General features: G+C 53.0%; 2 protein-coding genes across 3 annotated transcripts; one reads left to right on the top strand and one right to left on the bottom strand.

Annotated features, from left to right (window-relative positions):
• Positions 1–723: 723 nt before the first annotated feature.
• Positions 724–13659, top strand: Pex6 (peroxisomal biogenesis factor 6). 2 transcript variants are annotated; one of them, XM_051152861.1, is made up of 17 exons: positions 724–1664; positions 3397–3560; positions 3937–4020; positions 8850–8952; positions 9031–9164; positions 9609–9720; positions 9996–10204; positions 10537–10732; positions 10914–10990; positions 11332–11464; positions 11542–11747; positions 11873–11934; positions 12124–12232; positions 12441–12557; positions 12679–12756; positions 12871–13010; positions 13169–13659. In XM_051152861.1, exons 1-17 carry the CDS (start codon positions 783–785, stop codon positions 13303–13305), a joined length of 2943 nt encoding a protein of 980 aa, XP_051008818.1. In that variant the 5' UTR covers positions 724–782; the 3' UTR covers positions 13306–13659. The 2 variants fall into 2 exon arrangements, 1 of the variants encoding a protein (XP_051008818.1); XR_007831385.1 differs by lacking the exons at positions 12124–12232; positions 13169–13659 and having other exon boundaries at positions 12871–12941.
• Positions 13660–13709: 50 nt separating this feature from the next.
• On the bottom strand, positions 13710–17442 carry Gnmt (glycine N-methyltransferase). The gene is made up of 6 exons (XM_051152858.1): positions 17198–17442; positions 15237–15364; positions 14606–14716; positions 14291–14433; positions 14079–14200; positions 13710–13991 (listed from the first exon to the last, which is right to left on the bottom strand). Exons 1-6 carry the CDS (start codon positions 17401–17403, stop codon positions 13820–13822), a joined length of 882 nt encoding a protein of 293 aa, XP_051008815.1. The 5' UTR covers positions 17404–17442; the 3' UTR covers positions 13710–13819.
• Positions 17443–18445: the final 1003 nt, after the last annotated feature.

Here is an 18445-nt window from a genome sequence, read left to right as displayed (position 1 = left end):
CTCCAAACATTGTAAGGACAGATCGGCGGGTTGGAGGGAAGAGGTAAACTGCTCAGTCTTAGAGTTTGGCGGGAGCAGAAGGCCAGACAGTGAACATGAAGGCACCCAAGGCTCTGGAGCATGGGCTTTGTGACAGGTGTGTTGGGACAGGTGTGGCAAACTACGGGGCTACATGAATCACGTGCAGTAATTCAGTCACTACCTAACTACATATGCATAAGCATGGCTGCGGCAGTTTTATAATCCTACCACTCCCTCTTACAGTGCTTCCTACTGCTGAGCGTTACAAATTAAGATTTCTTCAGAAAAATGGACTCCTTCCACTTTTCACAATCACTTTTTTTTTGGGGGGGGGGGCGGTTCGTGACAGGGTTTCTCTGTGTAGCCTTAGCTCTCCTGGATTCCCTTTGTAGACCAGGCTAGCTTCGAATTCACAGCGATCTGCCTCCCTCTGCCTCCTGAGTGCTGGGATTAAACGCATGGGCCACCACCGCCCGGCATACTCAAATATTAAGTATGTGTTTCGGAACATGATGACTGAGAACGTTATTTCCCCTACCAAGACGCAAAGGTAAATTCTCCTACACGCAGATTCAAAGGGCGCAAGCGTCGGCGCTTAACGAGGATGCGGTCAAACCAGCCCGCGCGCAGTTCACGGTCTCATGGGCGGACTCCGCCACTAACACCCCGCCCACTTTCCTGCCGGAAGCGGAAACGCCTCTCGCGCCCTGCAGCTTTCCCGTCGGTAGTTCCGGAGTGGAGGATCTCAGTTCTATCTCGCCATGGCGCTGGCTGTTTTGCGCGTCCTAGAACCCTTCCCGGCAGAGACACCGCCGTTGGCGGTGCTGCTGCCTCCCGGGGGCCCGTGGCCTGCGACGGGGCTGGGGCTGGTGCTGGCGCTGCGGCCGGCGAACGAAAGCCCTGCGGGGCCCGCGCTGCTCGTGGCGGGCCTGGAAGGGCCGGGCGCCCAGAGCGAGCAGCGAGGGCCGGGGCCTCCGCAGCTGCTGGTGAGCCGCGCGCTGCTGCGGCTCCTGGCGCTGGGCCCCGGGGCGCGAGTGCGAGCGCGGCCTGTGCGGCGGCCTCCGGCACTAAGCTGGGCACTGCTTGGTTCGTCTCCCGGGCCTGGGCTTGGGCCTCGAGTCGGGCCTCTGCTGGTGCGCCGCGGGGAGACCCTGCCCGCGCCCGGTTCGCGAGTGCTGGAGACGCGGCCAGCGTTGCAAGGGCTGCTGGGCCCAGGGACGCGGCTGGCAGTAACTGAGCTCCGCGGTCTATCCAAACTGGGCCCGGAGAGTAGGGACCACAGCCATCCCCCACCTCCGCCCTTAGTCTCTTCCTTTGCTGTGTCCCACTCGGTCCGGCAACTCCAAGGAGTTCTGGGAGGGAATGGAGATGCACTGGGTGTGAGCCGGAGCTGTCTCCGAAGTCTCGGGCTCTTCCAAGGCGAATGGGTGTGGGTGTCCCGGGTCGGAGAGTTCCCAAACACCTCCCAACCGCATTTGGCTCAAGTACAGGTCCTAGAACCTCTCTGGGACCTGTCCGAAAAACTGGGACCCAGCTCTGGGCAGCTGGGAGAGCCACTCGCTGACAGACTGGTGTTTGTGCCTGCCACTCTGGCTTTTAATCTCGGCTGTGACCCCCTGGAAGTGGGAGAGCTCAGAATCCAGGTCAGGAATGCTTCCTTTTCCTTCTGCCCTCTCACCTCTCACAGCTGATTTGGAAGGCTAGGGCTGTGGGATTCAGGTCCCCTTGTGCCTTACAACCTTGGACTTTGCACTTAAGGTCTCACTGAGCCTTGTTTACCCGTTCCCTATTATTAAACTGTGTCTCCATGGCGCAGTGGTGCATGGGAACGGCTTTCATGTGTTCAGGTGAAAGGTGAGGTTCGCTGTCAAGTATCAGATGTGCATACTCCTGCTTAACGATAGTCAGCAACTGGGTTGCTAACACCAGAATGGTATCTTGGTACCTTTGGCTCATGCCTTCTCTTCCTGTTCCAGCTTTATTTGATAAAGTTCTACCATCCTTCAGTGTCTACCTAAAAGGGACACACCTCCTTCCTAAACCCTTTCATGACCTTAGAGCCACGACTTTGACATCGTTTCTAACCCCCCTAGCCTTTTGAATCGTTGTTGGGATAATTTACCTTATTTTTATGACTACATACTCTCTCTAGTCTTCAATCGTATATTGTAAATTCCTTGAAAGGGCTTTTTGTTATCTTTGGTACTGGTCATTAATACATCTTATTAAAGTTAAGAGAAGCTCTTGAAGTGGTTTAGTTTCTGCCTTTTAATAGTACAGTTGTGTTTGGGGAGGGACACTACACTGTTGTTTTGTTTGGTTGGTTTTTCGAGAGAGGTTTCTCTGTGTAGCCTTGACTGTCCTGGACTCACTTTGTAGATCAGGCTGGCCTCGGACTCATAGTGATCCACCTGCCTCCAGAGCGCTGGGATTAAAGGTGTGCGCCACTATTCTCCGGCTACAGTTTAGTTTTAAAGCATGTTAAGTGTATGGTTTAGGTTGGTGCTGGCTTGAAAGGAAGCCAGTAGCTAGTTAAAATTAAGTGGCTACAACACCACCAGCTCTGGGGTGGATTTAACCCCGCTTAGGTGCCCAGTGTCCACACTTAGAAATAAAGCATGCCCATCACTGGGATGGACCTAGGTGTGGCTCAGTGAAAGAGCACTTGCCCAGCACCCAAACCAGACCGACCTAACAAGCCCAATGAGCCGCCCATGTGTGATGAGCAGCAGGTGTGGGTTTCCTTGCTACTGAGGAAAGCTGGTACAGGGTAGTGCCTAAGGCTGAGCCAGCCTTTTAGCTTTGTTTAGCCGTATGGGAAGCAGGCTGTGGTTCACGTCTGCAGGCCTAGAACTTGAGAAGCTGAGGCGGGAAAGTCACTGAGTGGCAGGTCAGCCTGAGCTATGGAATGGGACCACAAAGCTGTATTCTATCCCACAGACAGGATTCGGTGTCTTCACCCATGACCACCTAGTGCCATTTCTTTTCCGTTTGTTTGGTTTTGGTTTTTGAGCTCCTGGCTACCTTGGACAGCCTTGACTGTCTTGGATTCACTTTGTAGACCAGGCTGGCCTCGAACTCACAGAGATCCTCCTGCCTCTGCCTCCCGAGTGCTGGGATTAAAGGTGTGCGCCACCACGCCCGGCTCCTACAGGTGGCTTTTTGAAATCAAGAGTCAAGAATTGGCATGGCTTCTTGGTTCACATTAGGACAGCTTTTTTTTTTTAAGGACAGTTGAGGCCTGCAGTTTGGCTACCTCAGGTCACTAGCCTTGACATGGGAAAGACAAAAGGCAGATGTGAGTACTGGCTGCTAAGAGAGCAAGCAGCCTTACAACTCGTGGGAGCTGTAAGGTGGCCATTGTTTCTCCATTAGAGGTATTTGGAAGGCTCCGTTGCCCCTGAGGACAAAGGAAGCTGTTCAGCGCTGCCTGGGCCTCCATTTGCTCAAGAACTACACATTGAAATCGTGTCCTCACCTCACTACAGTGTTAATGGAAATTATGACCATATTCTTCACCAACACTTCCGTACACCCAGGTTAGCTGCCTCACTCTGCCCCTTCCTCTTAGCCCACACCTCAGGTCCAGGTCCCCCAGGGCTGCGGACTTAGGCAGTATTGTGCCAGGGAACCTTGGGTGACCAGGAGGTAAATTTGAACATTCTAAGAAAAAAAAAAAAAAAAAAAGAAGGATGGATCAAAGAAATCGTGAAAAGAGCCAGGAGCCCTTCTGTCTCTGGTCTCTGGTCTCTTCTACTCTCACCACCATTTCCCCAGCTCCATCTAAGTCTCAGCTGTCCCCTAGAAAGTTGCTTGGGAAGCTGTCGGTTGTCTTATTGGAAATAGGCCCAGCTGTGTCAGGCACATGTTCCTGACTCCCACTGTGAGCTGACTGAGGACACTGATATGTTGCAGGGTGGTCCAGGAAGGGGATGTTCTGTGCATACCAACGACTGGGCAAGTTGAGATCCTCGAAGGAAGCCTGGAGAAACTGCCCAGGTATGCGCTGCCTCCTCACCTATAGCCTAGAGTCATAACCTGAGTGCAGTTCCACCATCTTCTCCCCAGCATTTGTGTGTAATAATTGTGTACCAGAGGATGTTATTGCTAGAGAGAGAGAGGTGCACGTTCTGGTGCCCAAATGGACATAACCAAAGACAGGTTACAAATCACTGCCTGGCTGAGGTGTAAGTGGGGAAGCCTGTGAAGGGGCCCTGTATTTGATTCCTATCACACGTGGACACTCCAAGTGAACAAACAACACTTTAATAAAGCTGGAGATACAGCTAAGTGTAGAGCACTTGCCTAGCTTGACTGGAGGCCCTGGGTTCAATCCCTAGCACATATAATCTGGCAAGGTGGTATACATCTGTACTTTTAAGACTAGGGAGGTGTAGGTAGGAAAATCATTAGTTCAAGAACAGCTTTGGCTACATAGTGAATTCAAGGCCAGTCTGGGCTTCATGAAACTACATGGGGAGGGTGGGGGCCCATGGAGACTACTTTGGCCTCTGTGAGGGAGGAGAATGTAACTGTACTCCTGCCTTCTCTAAACTGCTTTCTCATTTCCTATACCACTTTTTCCCTTCTTTCCTGTTTTGTGCGTATGTGTGTGAGATTCATGTGCGTGGTTTCATACATTCATTAGTGGAGGTCAAGATTACGCTCAAGGATCTTGCCAGGCCTGGTGGTGTTTGACTTTAATCCCAGCAGAGGCAGGCAGATCTCTGTGAGTTCGAGGCCAGCCTGGTCTACATAGAGTTCAGGACAGCCAAGGCTGCACAGAGAAACCCTGTCTCCAAAAACCAAAATAAAAAAAAGAAAGAAAGAAAGAAAAAGAGGAGGAGGAGGATCTCGCTTTCTACCTTACAAGGCCTAGGAATAGAATTTAGGTTATTGGGGCTGGAGAGATGGCTCAGAGGTTCAGAGCACTGTCTGCTCTTCCAGAGGTCCTGAGTTCAATTCCCAGCAACCACATGGTGGCTCACAGCCATCTATAATGAGATCTGATGCCCTCTTCTGGCCTGCAGGAGTACATGTACTCATACATAAAATAAATCTTTAAACATTTTTTTTAGGTTATTGGGCTTGGCAGCAAGTGCCTTTACCTGCTAAACTATCTTGCTGCTGTTCCCCACTTTTGTTGTTTTTAGGTTTAGTTGAAAGATTGGTGGCACACACCTTTAATTCCAGCACTCAAGAGGCAGAGGCAGGCAGATCGGTGTGAGTTCGAGGCCAGCCTGGTCTGGTCTACAAAGCAAGTTCAGGACAGCCAAGGCTAAACACAGAAACTGTCTTCAAAAAACAAACAAACATTTATTAAGGGGCCAAGTGGTGGTGAAGTACTCCTTTAATCCCACCACTCAGGAAGCAGAGGCAGGTGGTAGATCTTTGTGAGTTCGAGGCCAACCTTATCTACAGAGCAAGTTCCTGGACACCCGGGGCTACACAGAGAAACCTGTCTCAAAAAAAAAAAAAAAAAAAAAAAAAAAGATGTATTAAAGAAAAGAGACCCATCAAGAATGTCAAGGACTCTAAGGGAGGACAATTGACAATTAGAGCAGCTATCATTTGCAGGTTTTCTGCTTCAATCTGTGTCCTGTTCCAAGAGAAACACATGCCAGGAATGCCTGCCTCATCTCTATCAACATCCAGACCTTGGTTCTTCTTGGTACTTGGTGCCTATCTTAAGACAGAACGGCTCTGGTGAAGGTGATGATAGTAACCGGAGTCCATACGCAGGGGCCTGACACCTAGACTGGTACTCACCAGCGTCCATCCGTCTGTCTGTCTGTGTGTCTGTGTGTGTGTGTGTGTGTGTCTGTCTGTCTGTCTGTCTGTCTGTCTGTCTGTCTGTCTCTCTCTCTCTCTCTCTCTCTCTCTCTCTCTCTCTCTCTCTCTCGTGGTTGGTTGGTTTTTTTGTTTTGAGACACGACTTCTCTGTTCCTTGGCTGTCCTGGACTCCCTTTGTAGACCAGGCTGGCTTCAAACTCACAGAGATCCACCTGCCTCTGCCTCCTGAGTGCTGGGATTAAAGGCATGTGTTAACCAGGACTGGCTTGCCCGTTTGTCTCTTCTTTTACAAATGCCTACGAGCTGGTGGGGTGGGTGGGTGGGTGGGGGGTATTCTGTTTTTGTTGTTGTTTTTTTTTTTTTTTAAGACTTATTTATTATGCATACAATGTTCTGCTTGTATGTGTGCCTGCCCGCCAGAAGAGAACACCAGATTTCCTCTTGGATGGTTGGGAGCCATCATGTGGTTGCAGGGAATTGAACTCGGGACCTTTGGAAGAACAGGCAGTGCTTTCTTTAATTACTTATTTACTTATTTATTTATTTATTATGTACACCAGAAGAGGGCACCAGATTTCATTAGATGATGGTTGTGAGCCACTATGTGGTTCCTGGGAATTGAACTCGGGACCTTTGGAAGGGCAAACAGTACTTTAAACCTCTGAGCCATCTCTCCCAGTTGTATTTTTTAGTTGGGTTCTTACTCTGTAGTTGAGAGTGGTCTCATACTCACTGTATAACCTAAAATGACCTTGAACTTGCAGCAGTTCTCCTGGCCCAGCCTCCTGAGTGCTCAGATTACTTAGTTGTTTTAAGATTTTTTTTTTATTATTATGCATACAGTGCTCTGCCTGCATGTACTCCTGCAGGCCAGAAGAGGGCATCAGATCACATTATAGATGGTTGTGAGCCACGATATGGTTGCTGGGGATTGAACTCAGGACCTCTGGAGGAGCAGTCAGTGTGCTTAACCTCTGAGCCATCTCTCCAGCCCAGTTGTTGTTTTATTTTGAGACAGTATCTCACTGGCCCTGGCTGTCCTGAAAATTATAGATACCCAACTGCCTCTGACTTTCAAATTCTGAGATCAAAGGCATGTACCACTGTGCCCAGAATGACTTGGCTTATTTTTTCCTTGTTTTTTTGGGGGGATGTGGGGGTGGCTAAGACAGGGTTTCTCTGTGTAGCCCTAGCTGTCCTGGAACTCACTCTGTAGACCAGGCTGGCCTTAAACTCGAAGATCTGCCTGGTTGTGCCTCCCGAGTGCTGGGATTAAAGGTATGGGCCACTGGCCCTGCTTTTTGCTTGTTTTTTGAGAAAATGTTTCATGTAGCCCAGGCTAACCTCAAAATCTGTATGAGAATGATGGCCCTGAACTTCTGAGTCCTGAGATTTATAGTGTGCACAGTTCTATGTGGTGCTTTGGATCCCCCAGGTCCTTCATGCTGAACAAATATTCTACCAACAAAACTCAACAATCCCTGATTTAGTAGTTTTTGTTTGTTTGTTTTTGTTTTGTGTTTTGGTTTTTTGAGACAGGGTTTCTCTGTGTTAACCTTGCCTGTCCTGGACTCGCTTTGTAGACCAGGCTGGCCTCAAACTCAAAGTGATCCGCCTGCCTCTGCCTCCCAAGTGCTGGGATTAAAGGCATGCGCCACCATGCCCGGCTTGATTTAGTATGCTGTAGAAAAACTGCTGACCTTGTCTCAAAAAACCAAAAAAAAGAAAAAGAGAAGAAAAGAAAGAAAGAAAAGAAAAACTACAGACCACCCACACTTGGTCCTTTCAGAGGAGAGCAGGTAGTTGGCTATGTCGAGGCACAGCAGGAGGCCGTTTCCTGCACTGCTGCTGACCCGGCCCTAGGAGCACAGCTCTTGAGGAGCAACTCCTCAGGAGAGCAGGGTTGGGACCGCAGGCAAGTGAGTCCAAGGGCAGATGTAAGTGCTGAGGCCGCCTGGCCTTGGTAAAGGAAACCCAGGGAGCTCCGTAGATCCCTAACATAATAATGGACCCTCTTCAGCCTCCTCTGTGCTCTGCTTCACAAACCAAAGATGCCTGGGCAGTGGCTGTGGTTAAAAACTATGCACAACTGTAACCCAGCTCTTGGGGTGGGAGAGGCAGATGGATCAGGCTGGCCTTGAACTCACAGAGCTCCACCTGCCTCTGCCTCCCCAGTGCTGGAACTATAGGCATGCACCAACGTGTCCAGCAAATATTTATTTATTTTTCATGTTTTAATTTACTTGTATTTTTTCATATACATTCATATTATTACACATACATAAAATAAGCTACGTACAGCAAGAAGAACCATGAAACAAACAATCAGGAATTATATTAATGTTACATTCATAGTATTTTGGCTATTTGTATTTAGAAACCTTGAAGAAAACATATTTCCTATCTTGGTGAGTCTAAAATTCTGAATGTAAATCAATATCTATCATATCTCATTTCTATCAACCTAAAACATCTATCCAGACCTAAAAACATCTTAACCCCTAAACAACTAAGCTTGATTGTAAAACTAAACTATCTGGTCCTCAACCCCATCAGAGACTTGAGAAGGAATAAAAGTAATTACCTGAATAAACAGGAAGTGCAGGTTAGCAGCTTCCAAAGTGAAAATAGTGACAGAGACAGTTGGCTTTCTCAACAGTCAGCCAAAACACTCTATAACGTTGGAGCATCATCTCCAGCCTTCTGGCCCAGTACATCTGACAGACATTATTTGTGAGGCAAATACTTATTTTTTTAAAGCTTCACAGATAATTCCAGGATAGAGCATTGTTCATCTCACTTTGTAGTGCACCTTTTGAGGTGGGGGCCTAGGCCACATGCCTGGAGAAATGCCCTCTTGGGACTGTCTAAAGGTTGTAATGGGGACCCACTGCACCCCCCATTTCCTCCCTACCCAGTCCCCCACCCCGCTTCATCAGTCTCAGGGTGGGTGCTGCTCTTAAGTTTGTCCTCTGTGAGCCTGCTCTCGGAGAGGGGCAGGTGTGGACTTGGTCCATTAGTCGTCTTTCTTACAGGTGGCGGGAGGTGTTTTTTAAAGTGAAGAAAACAGTCGGGGAAGCCCCAGAAGGGCCAGCCAGTGCCTTCCTGGCAGATAGCACCCACACCTCTTTATACATGGTAAGGCCTTGCATGGGAGAAGACCTGCCCTGGGGGAGGAGCACTGGAGAACCCTGGACTGGTTCCTCCCTTTCTCAGGCAGGTTCTGCCCTGAGTTGTGTTCCACTGCTGCCTTCAGGAAGGTCCACTCCTTGGGACAGCTTGTCTCCTCCAGGCCTGGAGGCCTTGGTAAATGAGCTCTGTGCTGTCTTGAAGCCTCACCTGCAGCCTGGGTGAGCAAGACCACACCACGAGGTGCAAATCCAGGCTGTGAGAAGGGCTTGCTCAGGGCATCCCTGCAGAGCCCCAAGCAGGGGCAATAACTTCCAATGGTCTACTCAGAGTTAGTGACCCCAAGGCGGGACACCTAGTCTGGGTGCCTAGCCACTGGCTTATACAAGCCGACTCCCAGGCAGCTGAGTCCACGATCATCCCAGGAGGACACAGTGGCCAAGTACAAACCCAGATCCCTCCCTGTGATCCTATCAAGCTAGGCTGCACTGAAGGCACAGTGGTCGGTCAGCTTGTGCCTGACAAGGCCTCAGAGCGTGGACGCTGTCTGAATGGGGATTAGGGAGGCACAAGGAGAGATGGGATGCTTTTGAGATCCAAGGGGCCCTGTGATGACATTTGGACAGAAAGTGGGGTGGGGTACAGCATCTATTCTCTAATTACAGAGGAACCTTGCTCACGGGAGTCAGCTGTGTGCTTCTCCGGGGGCCCCCAGGCAGCGGGAAGACCACAACAGTCTCTGCCGCATGCAATCGTCTTGGGCTCCATTTACTGAAGGTGAGGGCTTCTGGGGAGAACTCTGACCCCTTCCCCTCGGCCCAGAGTCTGCCTTTCTCTGTTCCCTCACTACCATCTAGCAGCACCAACACTTCAGTGCAGTGGTCCAGGCTAATACATAGTCCCATGATGCTTAGCTACTCCGAGGTCCTTTGAGGATGGAGGGGTTTCAAGGTTGCACATTCCAAGGCACATTCCAGCCGTGTTTTAACTCCTCCCACTCTCTGCCTTGGCGGTACCCCTGTTCTCACAGACCCATCTGGTCTTTTCCCCAGGTGCCCTGCTCCAGCCTCTGTGCAGACACTACTGGCGCTGTGGAGACAAAGCTGCAGGCTGCCTTCTCCCGGGCCCGCCGCTGCAGGCCTGCAGTCCTGTTGCTTACAGCTGTGGACCTTCTGGGCCACGATCGCGATGGGCTGGGTGAGGATGCCCGTGTGGTGGCCACTCTGCGTCACCTCCTCCTTGATGAGGACCCTCTCAGCAGGTATTTATAAAGCAGGCGGGTTATGAAGGGGAAGCCCCCTTCTGAGCCTTTTCAGCCCCTCACTCCTCATTTCCTGACATCCTGCTAGCTTCTCAGAAATCTCACCTGCCTCTGCCTGGGCTGAATTCAGAGGTGGGAGGGTGCAGTCTAGCATTTTGGAGGAAACACTTTGTCCTCAGTGAGCTTCCCCTGTGAAGCACAGATTCCCTCTTAGGGTAGCCCCACCATTGGCTGGGCCTCATCTCTACCCAGTCCTGACCCCAACCCTCCCCATACCTGCGCACCACACTCAGGAGCTGCCTGCCAGGCATGCTCTTCCACTCTGTCTGCAGTTGCCCTCCGTTGATGGTGGTGGCCACTACAAGCCGTGCCCAGGACCTGCCTGCTGATGTGCAGACAGCATTTCCTCATGAGCTCGAGGTGCCAGTGCTGACCGAGGGGCAGCGGCTCAGTGTCCTGCAGGCCCTCACCTCCCACCTTCCCTTGGGCCAGGAGGTGAACCTGTCAGAGCTGGCGCGGCGATGCGCGGTGAGCAGTGAGCATCTACACAGGCTCCTTCACTCTGGGAGCTCATGGGCTCCTTGTGGGACATAGGACTTTGTTTCTGCTGCCCCGTGAGCCTGGAAAGCATCAAAGCCCCTGTTCCAGTAGAGTTAGAGCTATGGGCTCTGCCTGCCCTGCCCATGTGTCCTTTTGTGTAATTCTCTAGGGCTTTGTGGTAGGGGACCTCTATGCCCTTCTGACTCACACCAGCCGGGCGGCCTGCGCCAGGATCAAAGCCTCAGGGTAAGAGGAAGCCACCACAGGGGACGGGGCTGGTGAGGCAGGGAGAAGGCAACGGAACCCTGGCAGTGGGGTGCTCTTCTCCTACTGCATGCTGTCTTGTGATAATCTTAACCCATAACCTGGTTGGCCTGGCCTTTTTTTTAAGGCAGAGTCTCACTATGCTGGCTGCCCTGGATGCACTGTGTAGACCAAGCTGGTGTTGAGCTCATAGATACGCACTGCCTCTGCTGCATGAGTCCTGGGAGCAAAGGCGTGGCCTAGAACTCTTTAAAAATCCCCTAGCCTCCACTTCCCAAGTGCTGGGATTACAGTTGTAAGCCTGGCCATGTTTCTCTTTGTAGTTTGGCCGGTAGCTTGAGTGAGGAGGATGAGGGGGAGCTGTGTGCGGCTGGCTTCCCCCTGCTGGCCGAGGACTTCGGGCAGGCGCTAGACCAACTGCAGACAGCGCACTCCCAAGCTGTGGGAGCACCCAGGGTGAGACTCCAGGTCCTGTGAAGGGGGGCAAGAGCACCCTGCCCTTGCACCTCCCTGACCACTCCTCTGCCTCCCAGATCCCTGCAGTGTCCTGGCATGATGTAGGCGGGCTGCAGGATGTAAAGAAGGAGATCCTGGAGACCATCCAGCTCCCTCTGGAGCACCCTGAGCTGCTAAGCCTGGGCCTGAGACGATCCGGCCTTCTGCTCCATGGGCCTCCAGGCACCGGCAAGACCCTCCTGGCCAAGGCAGTAGCCACTGAGTGCAGTCTCACCTTCCTCAGGTTGGCATGGCTTAGGAGGGCATGTGGGAGGTGGGCAGCTGCAGCAGGCTGGTGGGGGAGGACAGGGAAGGGAGGGCAGGGCTACAGCTGTCTGACAGGCCTCACTCACCTATTCTGTCGCTCAGTGTAAAGGGACCAGAGCTCATCAACATGTACGTGGGCCAAAGTGAGGAGAACGTGCGGGAAGGTGAGTGAGCAGAGATGGGCGGAATCTCGGGCCTTCCCCAGCTCCAGTGGCCTTGTGCCACCTTATTTCCTAGCTGTTGCCCATGGTCAGCCCAGTGGGGTGATTGCCTGGTGCCTGGGCTGAACTGTCAGGCCTGTTCCCTACCCTTCTCCCTGCCTTGACAACGCTCCCTGCAAGCCTCTTTCTCAGTGTTTGGCAGGGCCAGGGCCGCTGCTCCCTGCATCATCTTCTTTGATGAACTGGACTCCTTAGCTCCGAGCCGGGGCCGGAGTGGAGACTCTGGAGGTGTGATGGACAGGTCAGGGCTCTATGACAGACGTTCCTACCTTCTGGTTCAGAGCTGATCGAAGGGAAAATAGAAGGGACTTGGGTGTGGAACTTTGAGGAGAGCTGCCGGTGTGCAGAGGGATGTGGGGCCCCTGTGGCAGCAGCCTTCAGAGAGAGAAGCGCACTGGTGGCCTGGGGACACACTGAGGACTCTCTGGCCTTTGCCTCTTCCCCTACAGAGTGGTGTCTCAGCTCTTGGCTGAGCTGGACGGTCTTCACAGCACTCAGGATGTGTTTGTGATTGGAGCCACCAACAGACCAGACCTCCTGGATCCTGCCCTTCTTCGGCCTGGCAGGTGAGTGTCCTGGACCTCTGTCCCCCAGCAGGCCCCTTGTTCCTTGACCTCTATTCTGTACGTCCCTGGCCTTTTATCCCTGGCAGCCCTGACACTCTTCTCACTGTTTGTACCTCTAAAGATTCGACAAGCTGGTGTTTGTTGGGGCAAGCGAGGACCGGGCCTCCCAGCTGCGTGTTCTCAGTGCCATCACACGAAAGTATGCTTTGTCAAAGGGCTGGGGGCCTTAGGATGGTCAAGGCATGCATGCCAGTCAGCGTGGCTTTTGAGGGAAGGGGTGGAGCCGGCTTTCACATTGCTTCGGCTGTCACAGGTTCAAGCTGGAGGCCTCTGTGAGCCTGGTGAACGTGCTGGATTGCTGCCCGGCCCAGCTGACTGGTGCAGACCTCTATTCTCTCTGCTCTGACGCCATGACAGCTGCCCTCAAACGTAGGGTTCAAGCCTTAGAGGAAGGTAGGCCCACTTGGTAGCCCCGGCCTTGGTTCTCAGAGGAGGTCTCCCGGGGCTCTGTCCTACCTAGACACAGCAAAGCCTCTGTCCTACCTAGACACAGCAAAGCCTCTGTCCACTAGGGCGGGCCTCAGGCCTTACTCTTCCTTGCCATCCCTCAGGGCTAGAGCTGGGGAGCTCAGCACTGCTGCTCACCATGGAGGACCTGTTGCAGGCCGCAGCTCGGCTGCAGCCCTCAGTCAGTGAGCAGGAGCTGCTCCGATACAAGCGCATCCAGCGCAAGTTTGCAGCCTGCTAGGAGCTGCCTGCCATCTGCGTCTGCTGCCCATGTGGCTGAAGGTACCTGCTGCCTGTCACCTGATGGCTGCTGCCCTCCAGAAGATCCCTCCTGAGCCCTAGTGGGAGGCTCTCCTGCTCAGGAGGAAAGCCAGGTCGGGTAGCTTGTAGGCTTGGCAGCCTAAGGTCAGAGTGAGGCATCAGTTCTGAGACAGAAAATAAAGTACATGCTCCCCCCTGCTGGTGTTGAGAGGTTGCAGTGCAAAGGGCACGGCTATGGGAGGAGTAAGGTCTAAGGGAGGGGAAAAGACAGACATCATAAGGTCCTGTTACTTCTGAAGGAAACACAAGGCACAGGGGGTTGAAAAGGGCACAGACTGTATTGTTGACTCCCTGTCTGCCTGACCCCACAACCCTGCACCCAGCTGCAGTATCTGGGATAGGGAGGGGATGGTCGTACAGTAGGTACGTGGATTACTCCTACCCCGGAGGCTGCCACTGCCTGGGCAGGGAGCTTGTGGAGGCCAAAGCCACTTTCAGCCTGTCTTCTTGAGCACGTGGATGAAATAGCAGGGAATGTAGGCCTGGCCAGGCTTGTAAGGCTTGAAGTCACCCAGGACGCTGTGCTGGCACTTGCCCCCAAAGGCTGCTTGGAGCAACTCCGTGAAGGACGCCAAACAGTGTGGGTAGTAAGAGAGCCGGAACTTACTGCAACAGGACCCCACGAGTATGAGGGCAGCTGGTCGCAGTTCTCCCCACCACCGTGACCTCACTCCTGCCAAACCATTACCATACCTGAAGCCAGGAGAGCCATCTCTGCCAGCGCCTGGCACCTGCACGGTGTAGTCCAGGGTTACCATGTGGGCTTTGTTGTTTACTGCCAGCACTGATGTCGTGATGTCCTTGGTCAGGTCACTCTGTAGGCAGTGACATCAGCTTCTCTAAGCCACCATGGGGCTCCCGCCCCCCTCCCCCAGCTCACACCTCCCACTTGGAGCAAGCCCAACCTTGTAGTAAATGTTCTTCCCTGGGGGCGCACAGCCCGTGCTGAGGATGTGGTCGTAGTTGCGGTGGTCGATGACCAGCAGGCCCCCAGGCCGCACCATGCTTGCAATGTTCCGTAGCGCCAGCCGGTGCTCACTCTGATCACCTGAGTGCCAGGCAGGGCCACAGACACCATCTGCTTGGGCCTCCAGCACCACTCTCCCTCCCAAGTGCCAGCACTAAGAGGGGCAGGAAGCAGGTCTGCCTCATCAGAGCAGCCGCCCAGCCATCTGCGGAAGTGGCAGAGCTCCAGGCCAGAGCCAAGGCTCCAAGCTTACCTTTGCAGTCTGGCAAGTGAGCAAAACTGTTCCCGAGGCAGATGACAGCATCAAAGCCATCTCCTGCTGGCACATCCTTGTCCAGAGTCAACCAGTTGGCTTCTTCAATGACTGGACAGGGGAGGGGTTGGGATCAGCCCCATCACAACAGCAGCCACCTCCACCCAGGGACGTGTGAGGACTCATTAGGGACACCGAGAGTGCAATAGCAGAGAGCTGGGAAAGCCAGCTTTCCACTTAGGGGCTTTGTAGGGAGAAGAGACAGCAGCTCTGCAGGGCCTGGTGGATTGCAGCACACCCCTCGCCCCTGCTGAACAGGAAGCTGAGGCAGGAGAATCACTTGAACCTAGCCTAGCCAGAGCAGGCAATGTAGGAAAAACATTAAAATGCTGGCAGTATATCTCAGTGGTCAGGTGTCACTTAGCATGCCCAAGCACCAAGAACACAACAAACTCACTCTTGACACCTGGAACCTTCCTCTAGTGCCAAAGCCTTCCTCTTTAGGAAGATGGCAGGAACTGTATTGTCTCTTGACAGTGGAGTCTGCACATGCTGCATAAGAGAGCTCAGGGCAGAGAGAAGAGTGACCGTGGTGGTGTGTGCCCAGGGACGCCTGGCTGGACCTACGTACCCCACTTGTCGAAGGCAGGCTCCTTCCTCCGGTTCCAGCGCTCCTTGAGAGCGTACTTCAGCATCTTGTCACTGGCATCCACACTTGTCACAGTGAAGCCCTCTTCCACCAGCATGATAGAGTCCACTCTGTTTGAGGTCAGAGATGAGGGCCTGAGAGGACCAGTCAGAAGAGCCTGGGAGGAGCCGGGCATGGTGGCACACGCCTTTAATCCCAGCACTCGGGAGGCAGAGGCAGGCTGATCACTGTGAGTTCCAGGGCAGCCAAGGCTACACAGAGAAACCCTGTCTCAAAAAAACACAAAAAGAGCCTGGGAGGCGCCATGCCTAAGCATAGCCTTTCAGAATCCTTTCCTCCAGTTCCTGTCTCAGGCCGTCTCTGCTGACCTCAGGTGATACTCCTTATCACCAAACAGCAAAAAAGGTTTTTAGCCTAGTTTTCTTAGTGAATTCCAGGACAGCCAGGGCTACAAAGAGAGACCCTGTCTCAAAAAATAAAAATAAAAAATTAAGTTTTAGCAGAGCTTGATGGCACCTGCCTTTAATCCCAGCATTTGGGAGGCAGAGGTAGGCAGATCTCTGAAAGTTAAAGGCCAGCCTGGTCTACAAAGGGAGTCCAGGGAAGTCAGGGCTACACAGAGAAACCCTGTCTAGAAACAAAAACAAAACAAAAAATTAGTCTTGTGTGTCTTGCCTGATTTTGTGCATCATTCGCATGCCTGGGTCTACAGAAGCCAGGGGAGGGTGTTGAGCACCACACCTGGCTCCTCTGTAAGAGCACCACCCATCTCTCCAGCCCCTTCTTATAAGAGAGAGGGTCTCATAGTGTAGCAGTGGAACTCACAGAGATCCATCTATGCAGCCCTCCCCAAGGGCTGGGATTAATGGTATGTGCTACCATGCTTGGCAGCAACACTTTTTTAAATGTTAATTTTAATTTTTAAATTATGTCTGTGTGAGTGTATGTGAGTGCAGTGCCCTCCAAGGCCAGAAGAGGGTGCTGACTTCCCTTGGAATGGAGTTACAGGCTACTGTGAACCACCTGATGCAGGCGCTAGAACTGAACATCTGTCTTCTGCAAGAGCTGTGGGCTCTTAGCGGCTGAACCATTTCTCCAGCTCAATATTAAAAACAAACAAAAACAAACCAGGCACTCCGCAAATGTGCATTTGAGAACGAGGCATGCCACCGCTCCTGGACATTGAATGCTCACTCAGAGGGGTGGGCTGTGTGCTGAGTGGGGGTGTTGGAAGACTGCTGTATCGTCCCCACCAAATGGGCCCTCTACTTCTTGAGAATGAGTTTCCTTATTACTGGTTGGAGAAAACCATAACTTACCTCATGGGGTTTTGTTATGGTTTAAAACACATGGCGTGGTGGCACACACCTTTAATCCCAGCACTCGGGAGGCAGAGGCAGGCGGATTGCTATGAGTTCGAGGCCAGCCTGATCTACAAAGTGAGTCCAGGGCAGGCAAGGCTAACACAGAGACTATGTTTTGAAACCCGCCCCTCAAAAAAACCCAACCCCCCCCCAAAAAAAACCAACCAACCAAAACAAAACCAAAAAAAAAAAAAAATGTACCTGAACTCCTGGCACAGCACTTGGCTGTGCAAATGTGCCACAAATGCTGTTCACACTGCCCGAGGCCATCACAGGAGCAACGCTGGAGCCAAGGTTCCAGCTTGGCCCAAAACTCAGTTTTTGCTCTGTCCAATGAGCCCTTCTCTGCTCACACCCTTGCCCCTGGCCCTGAATCTTCTTGATCCCCTCTCCACACTGTATGGCAGGTGCTCTCACTATGCCCATTGTACCCGATGGGCAGGGAGTCCTGACCTGCAGTGCTGCCTGCCAGGCTCCAGCCCTCTAAGGCTGCCCCGACGGGCCTTCCTGTGGTGCAGCGGTCCCGACTGAGCCTCTGCGTCTGAGCCTCTGCCTCTTTGGGCTCTTGTTTGGACTCACCCTGTGCCACAGGCCACGTCCAGCACCCTGTGGCAACCGTGCTGCCGGAGCAGCCCAAGCAGCCACGCCTTGTACTCCGCGGTGCGGCTGCGGGTGTCCCCGATGTACAGCTGCCACACACGTGCGGCCTCCCCATCCGCATACTGGTCCGGGAGCCCTTCGGCCGCCACCCCCAGGGAGCGGGTACGGTACACGCTGTCCACCATCCTGACGGGCGCCTGGCTCTCGGGCCTGGAGTTCCGCACTTATAGCCCTCTGGCAGGGCGGCCCCACCTGGCCAATGGCAGGTGAGTGCAGGAACACGCCCCTGCTGGGCCCTGGGCCCTGGGCTGGGAGCCAGGCTGCCCCCGCAGTGGGGATGGCTCAGCCAGGTAATCCTGGACCTGGCTTTCCCATAGTAAAATAGGACAGATAGAACGCAGCAGGGTGGCCGGGAGGAGCTGACAGAAAGTAGAGCAACGAGTGCCCACTAAAAGTGGGGAAGGGAAGAGGCCTTTGAAATACACCCAGCACAGTAAAGCGTCCACATACCCACCGAAGAACACCCACTGAAGAGGGCCACTGGGTCGCAACAATGAAGTCTTTGGAAAGATGCAGATCTGCCCACTGGGGTGCAAAAGCCGTGTCCCTTGGAGACAGGTATGTGTCTCTCTAGGTGACAATACTAGGCACTAGGCCCAATCCCCTCCACCTTACGGGCCAGGAGCCTCCTAAGGTAGTCAGAGCCTTCGGATCCGTGAACTATACTGCACACCCTCCTCAAAACTGGGTACAGTAAACCGGGCATGGTGGCACACGCCTTTAATCCCAGCACTCGGGAGGCAGAGGCAGGCGGATCGCTGTGAGTTCGAGGCCAGCCTGGTCTACAAAGTGAGTCCAGGAAGGCCAAGGCGACACAGAGAAACCCTGTCTCGAAAAACCAAAAAAAAAAAGAACTGGGTGCAGTAAGGCAGGGGGATTGTTTGTGCTCCAGAGTCGGGAGGCAGCCTGGGAAACATACGGCGCCTCCCATGTGCTTTCCATGGACGTGCCTAGCGGGAGAGAAGGTCAGGGTCAGGCGTGGAGGCGCGCAGTGCCCCAGCTCTGGCTGGCATCACTTCCTAACTCAAAGGTCGCTGTGGTTCACCTGCTTACCCTTCTCCCCTACCAAGTACGATTGGACGAGATCTCAGCAGAACTAAAGTAGGTGCTGGTGAAGATGTGTGCAAGGAAAGAGCCATGGGGAGAAACGCCTTCCCACCTGCCCAT

The sequence above is a fragment of the Acomys russatus genome, chromosome 11 (genome assembly GCF_903995435.1).
Source record: "Acomys russatus chromosome 11, mAcoRus1.1, whole genome shotgun sequence".
In the NCBI taxonomy this organism is placed as follows: Eukaryota; Metazoa; Chordata; class Mammalia; order Rodentia; family Muridae; genus Acomys; species Acomys russatus.
The sequence above is the reverse complement of the archived record's forward strand: the minus strand, read 5'-3'. Positions and strand labels throughout refer to the sequence as shown.

Coding starts and splice junctions, on each gene's coding strand:
- Pex6 (XM_051152861.1), top strand. CDS start 783: ATGGCGCTGGCTGTTTTGCGCGTCCTAGAACCCTTCCCGGCAGAGACA. Junction 8,953..9,030: donor CCCACACCTCTTTATACATG/GTAAGGCCTTGC, acceptor TCCCTTTCTCAG/GCAGGTTCTGCCCTGAGTTG. Junction 11,465..11,541: donor AAGCTGTGGGAGCACCCAGG/GTGAGACTCCAG, acceptor TCTGCCTCCCAG/ATCCCTGCAGTGTCCTGGCA.
- Gnmt (XM_051152858.1), bottom strand. CDS start 17,403: ATGGTGGACAGCGTGTACCGTACCCGCTCCCTGGGGGTGGCGGCCGAA. Junction 15,365..17,197: donor GACGTGGCCTGTGGCACAGG/GTGAGTCCAAAC, acceptor GACCTCAAACAG/AGTGGACTCTATCATGCTGG. Junction 14,201..14,290: donor GGAAGAACATTTACTACAAG/GTTGGGCTTGCT, acceptor CACTGCCTACAG/AGTGACCTGACCAAGGACAT.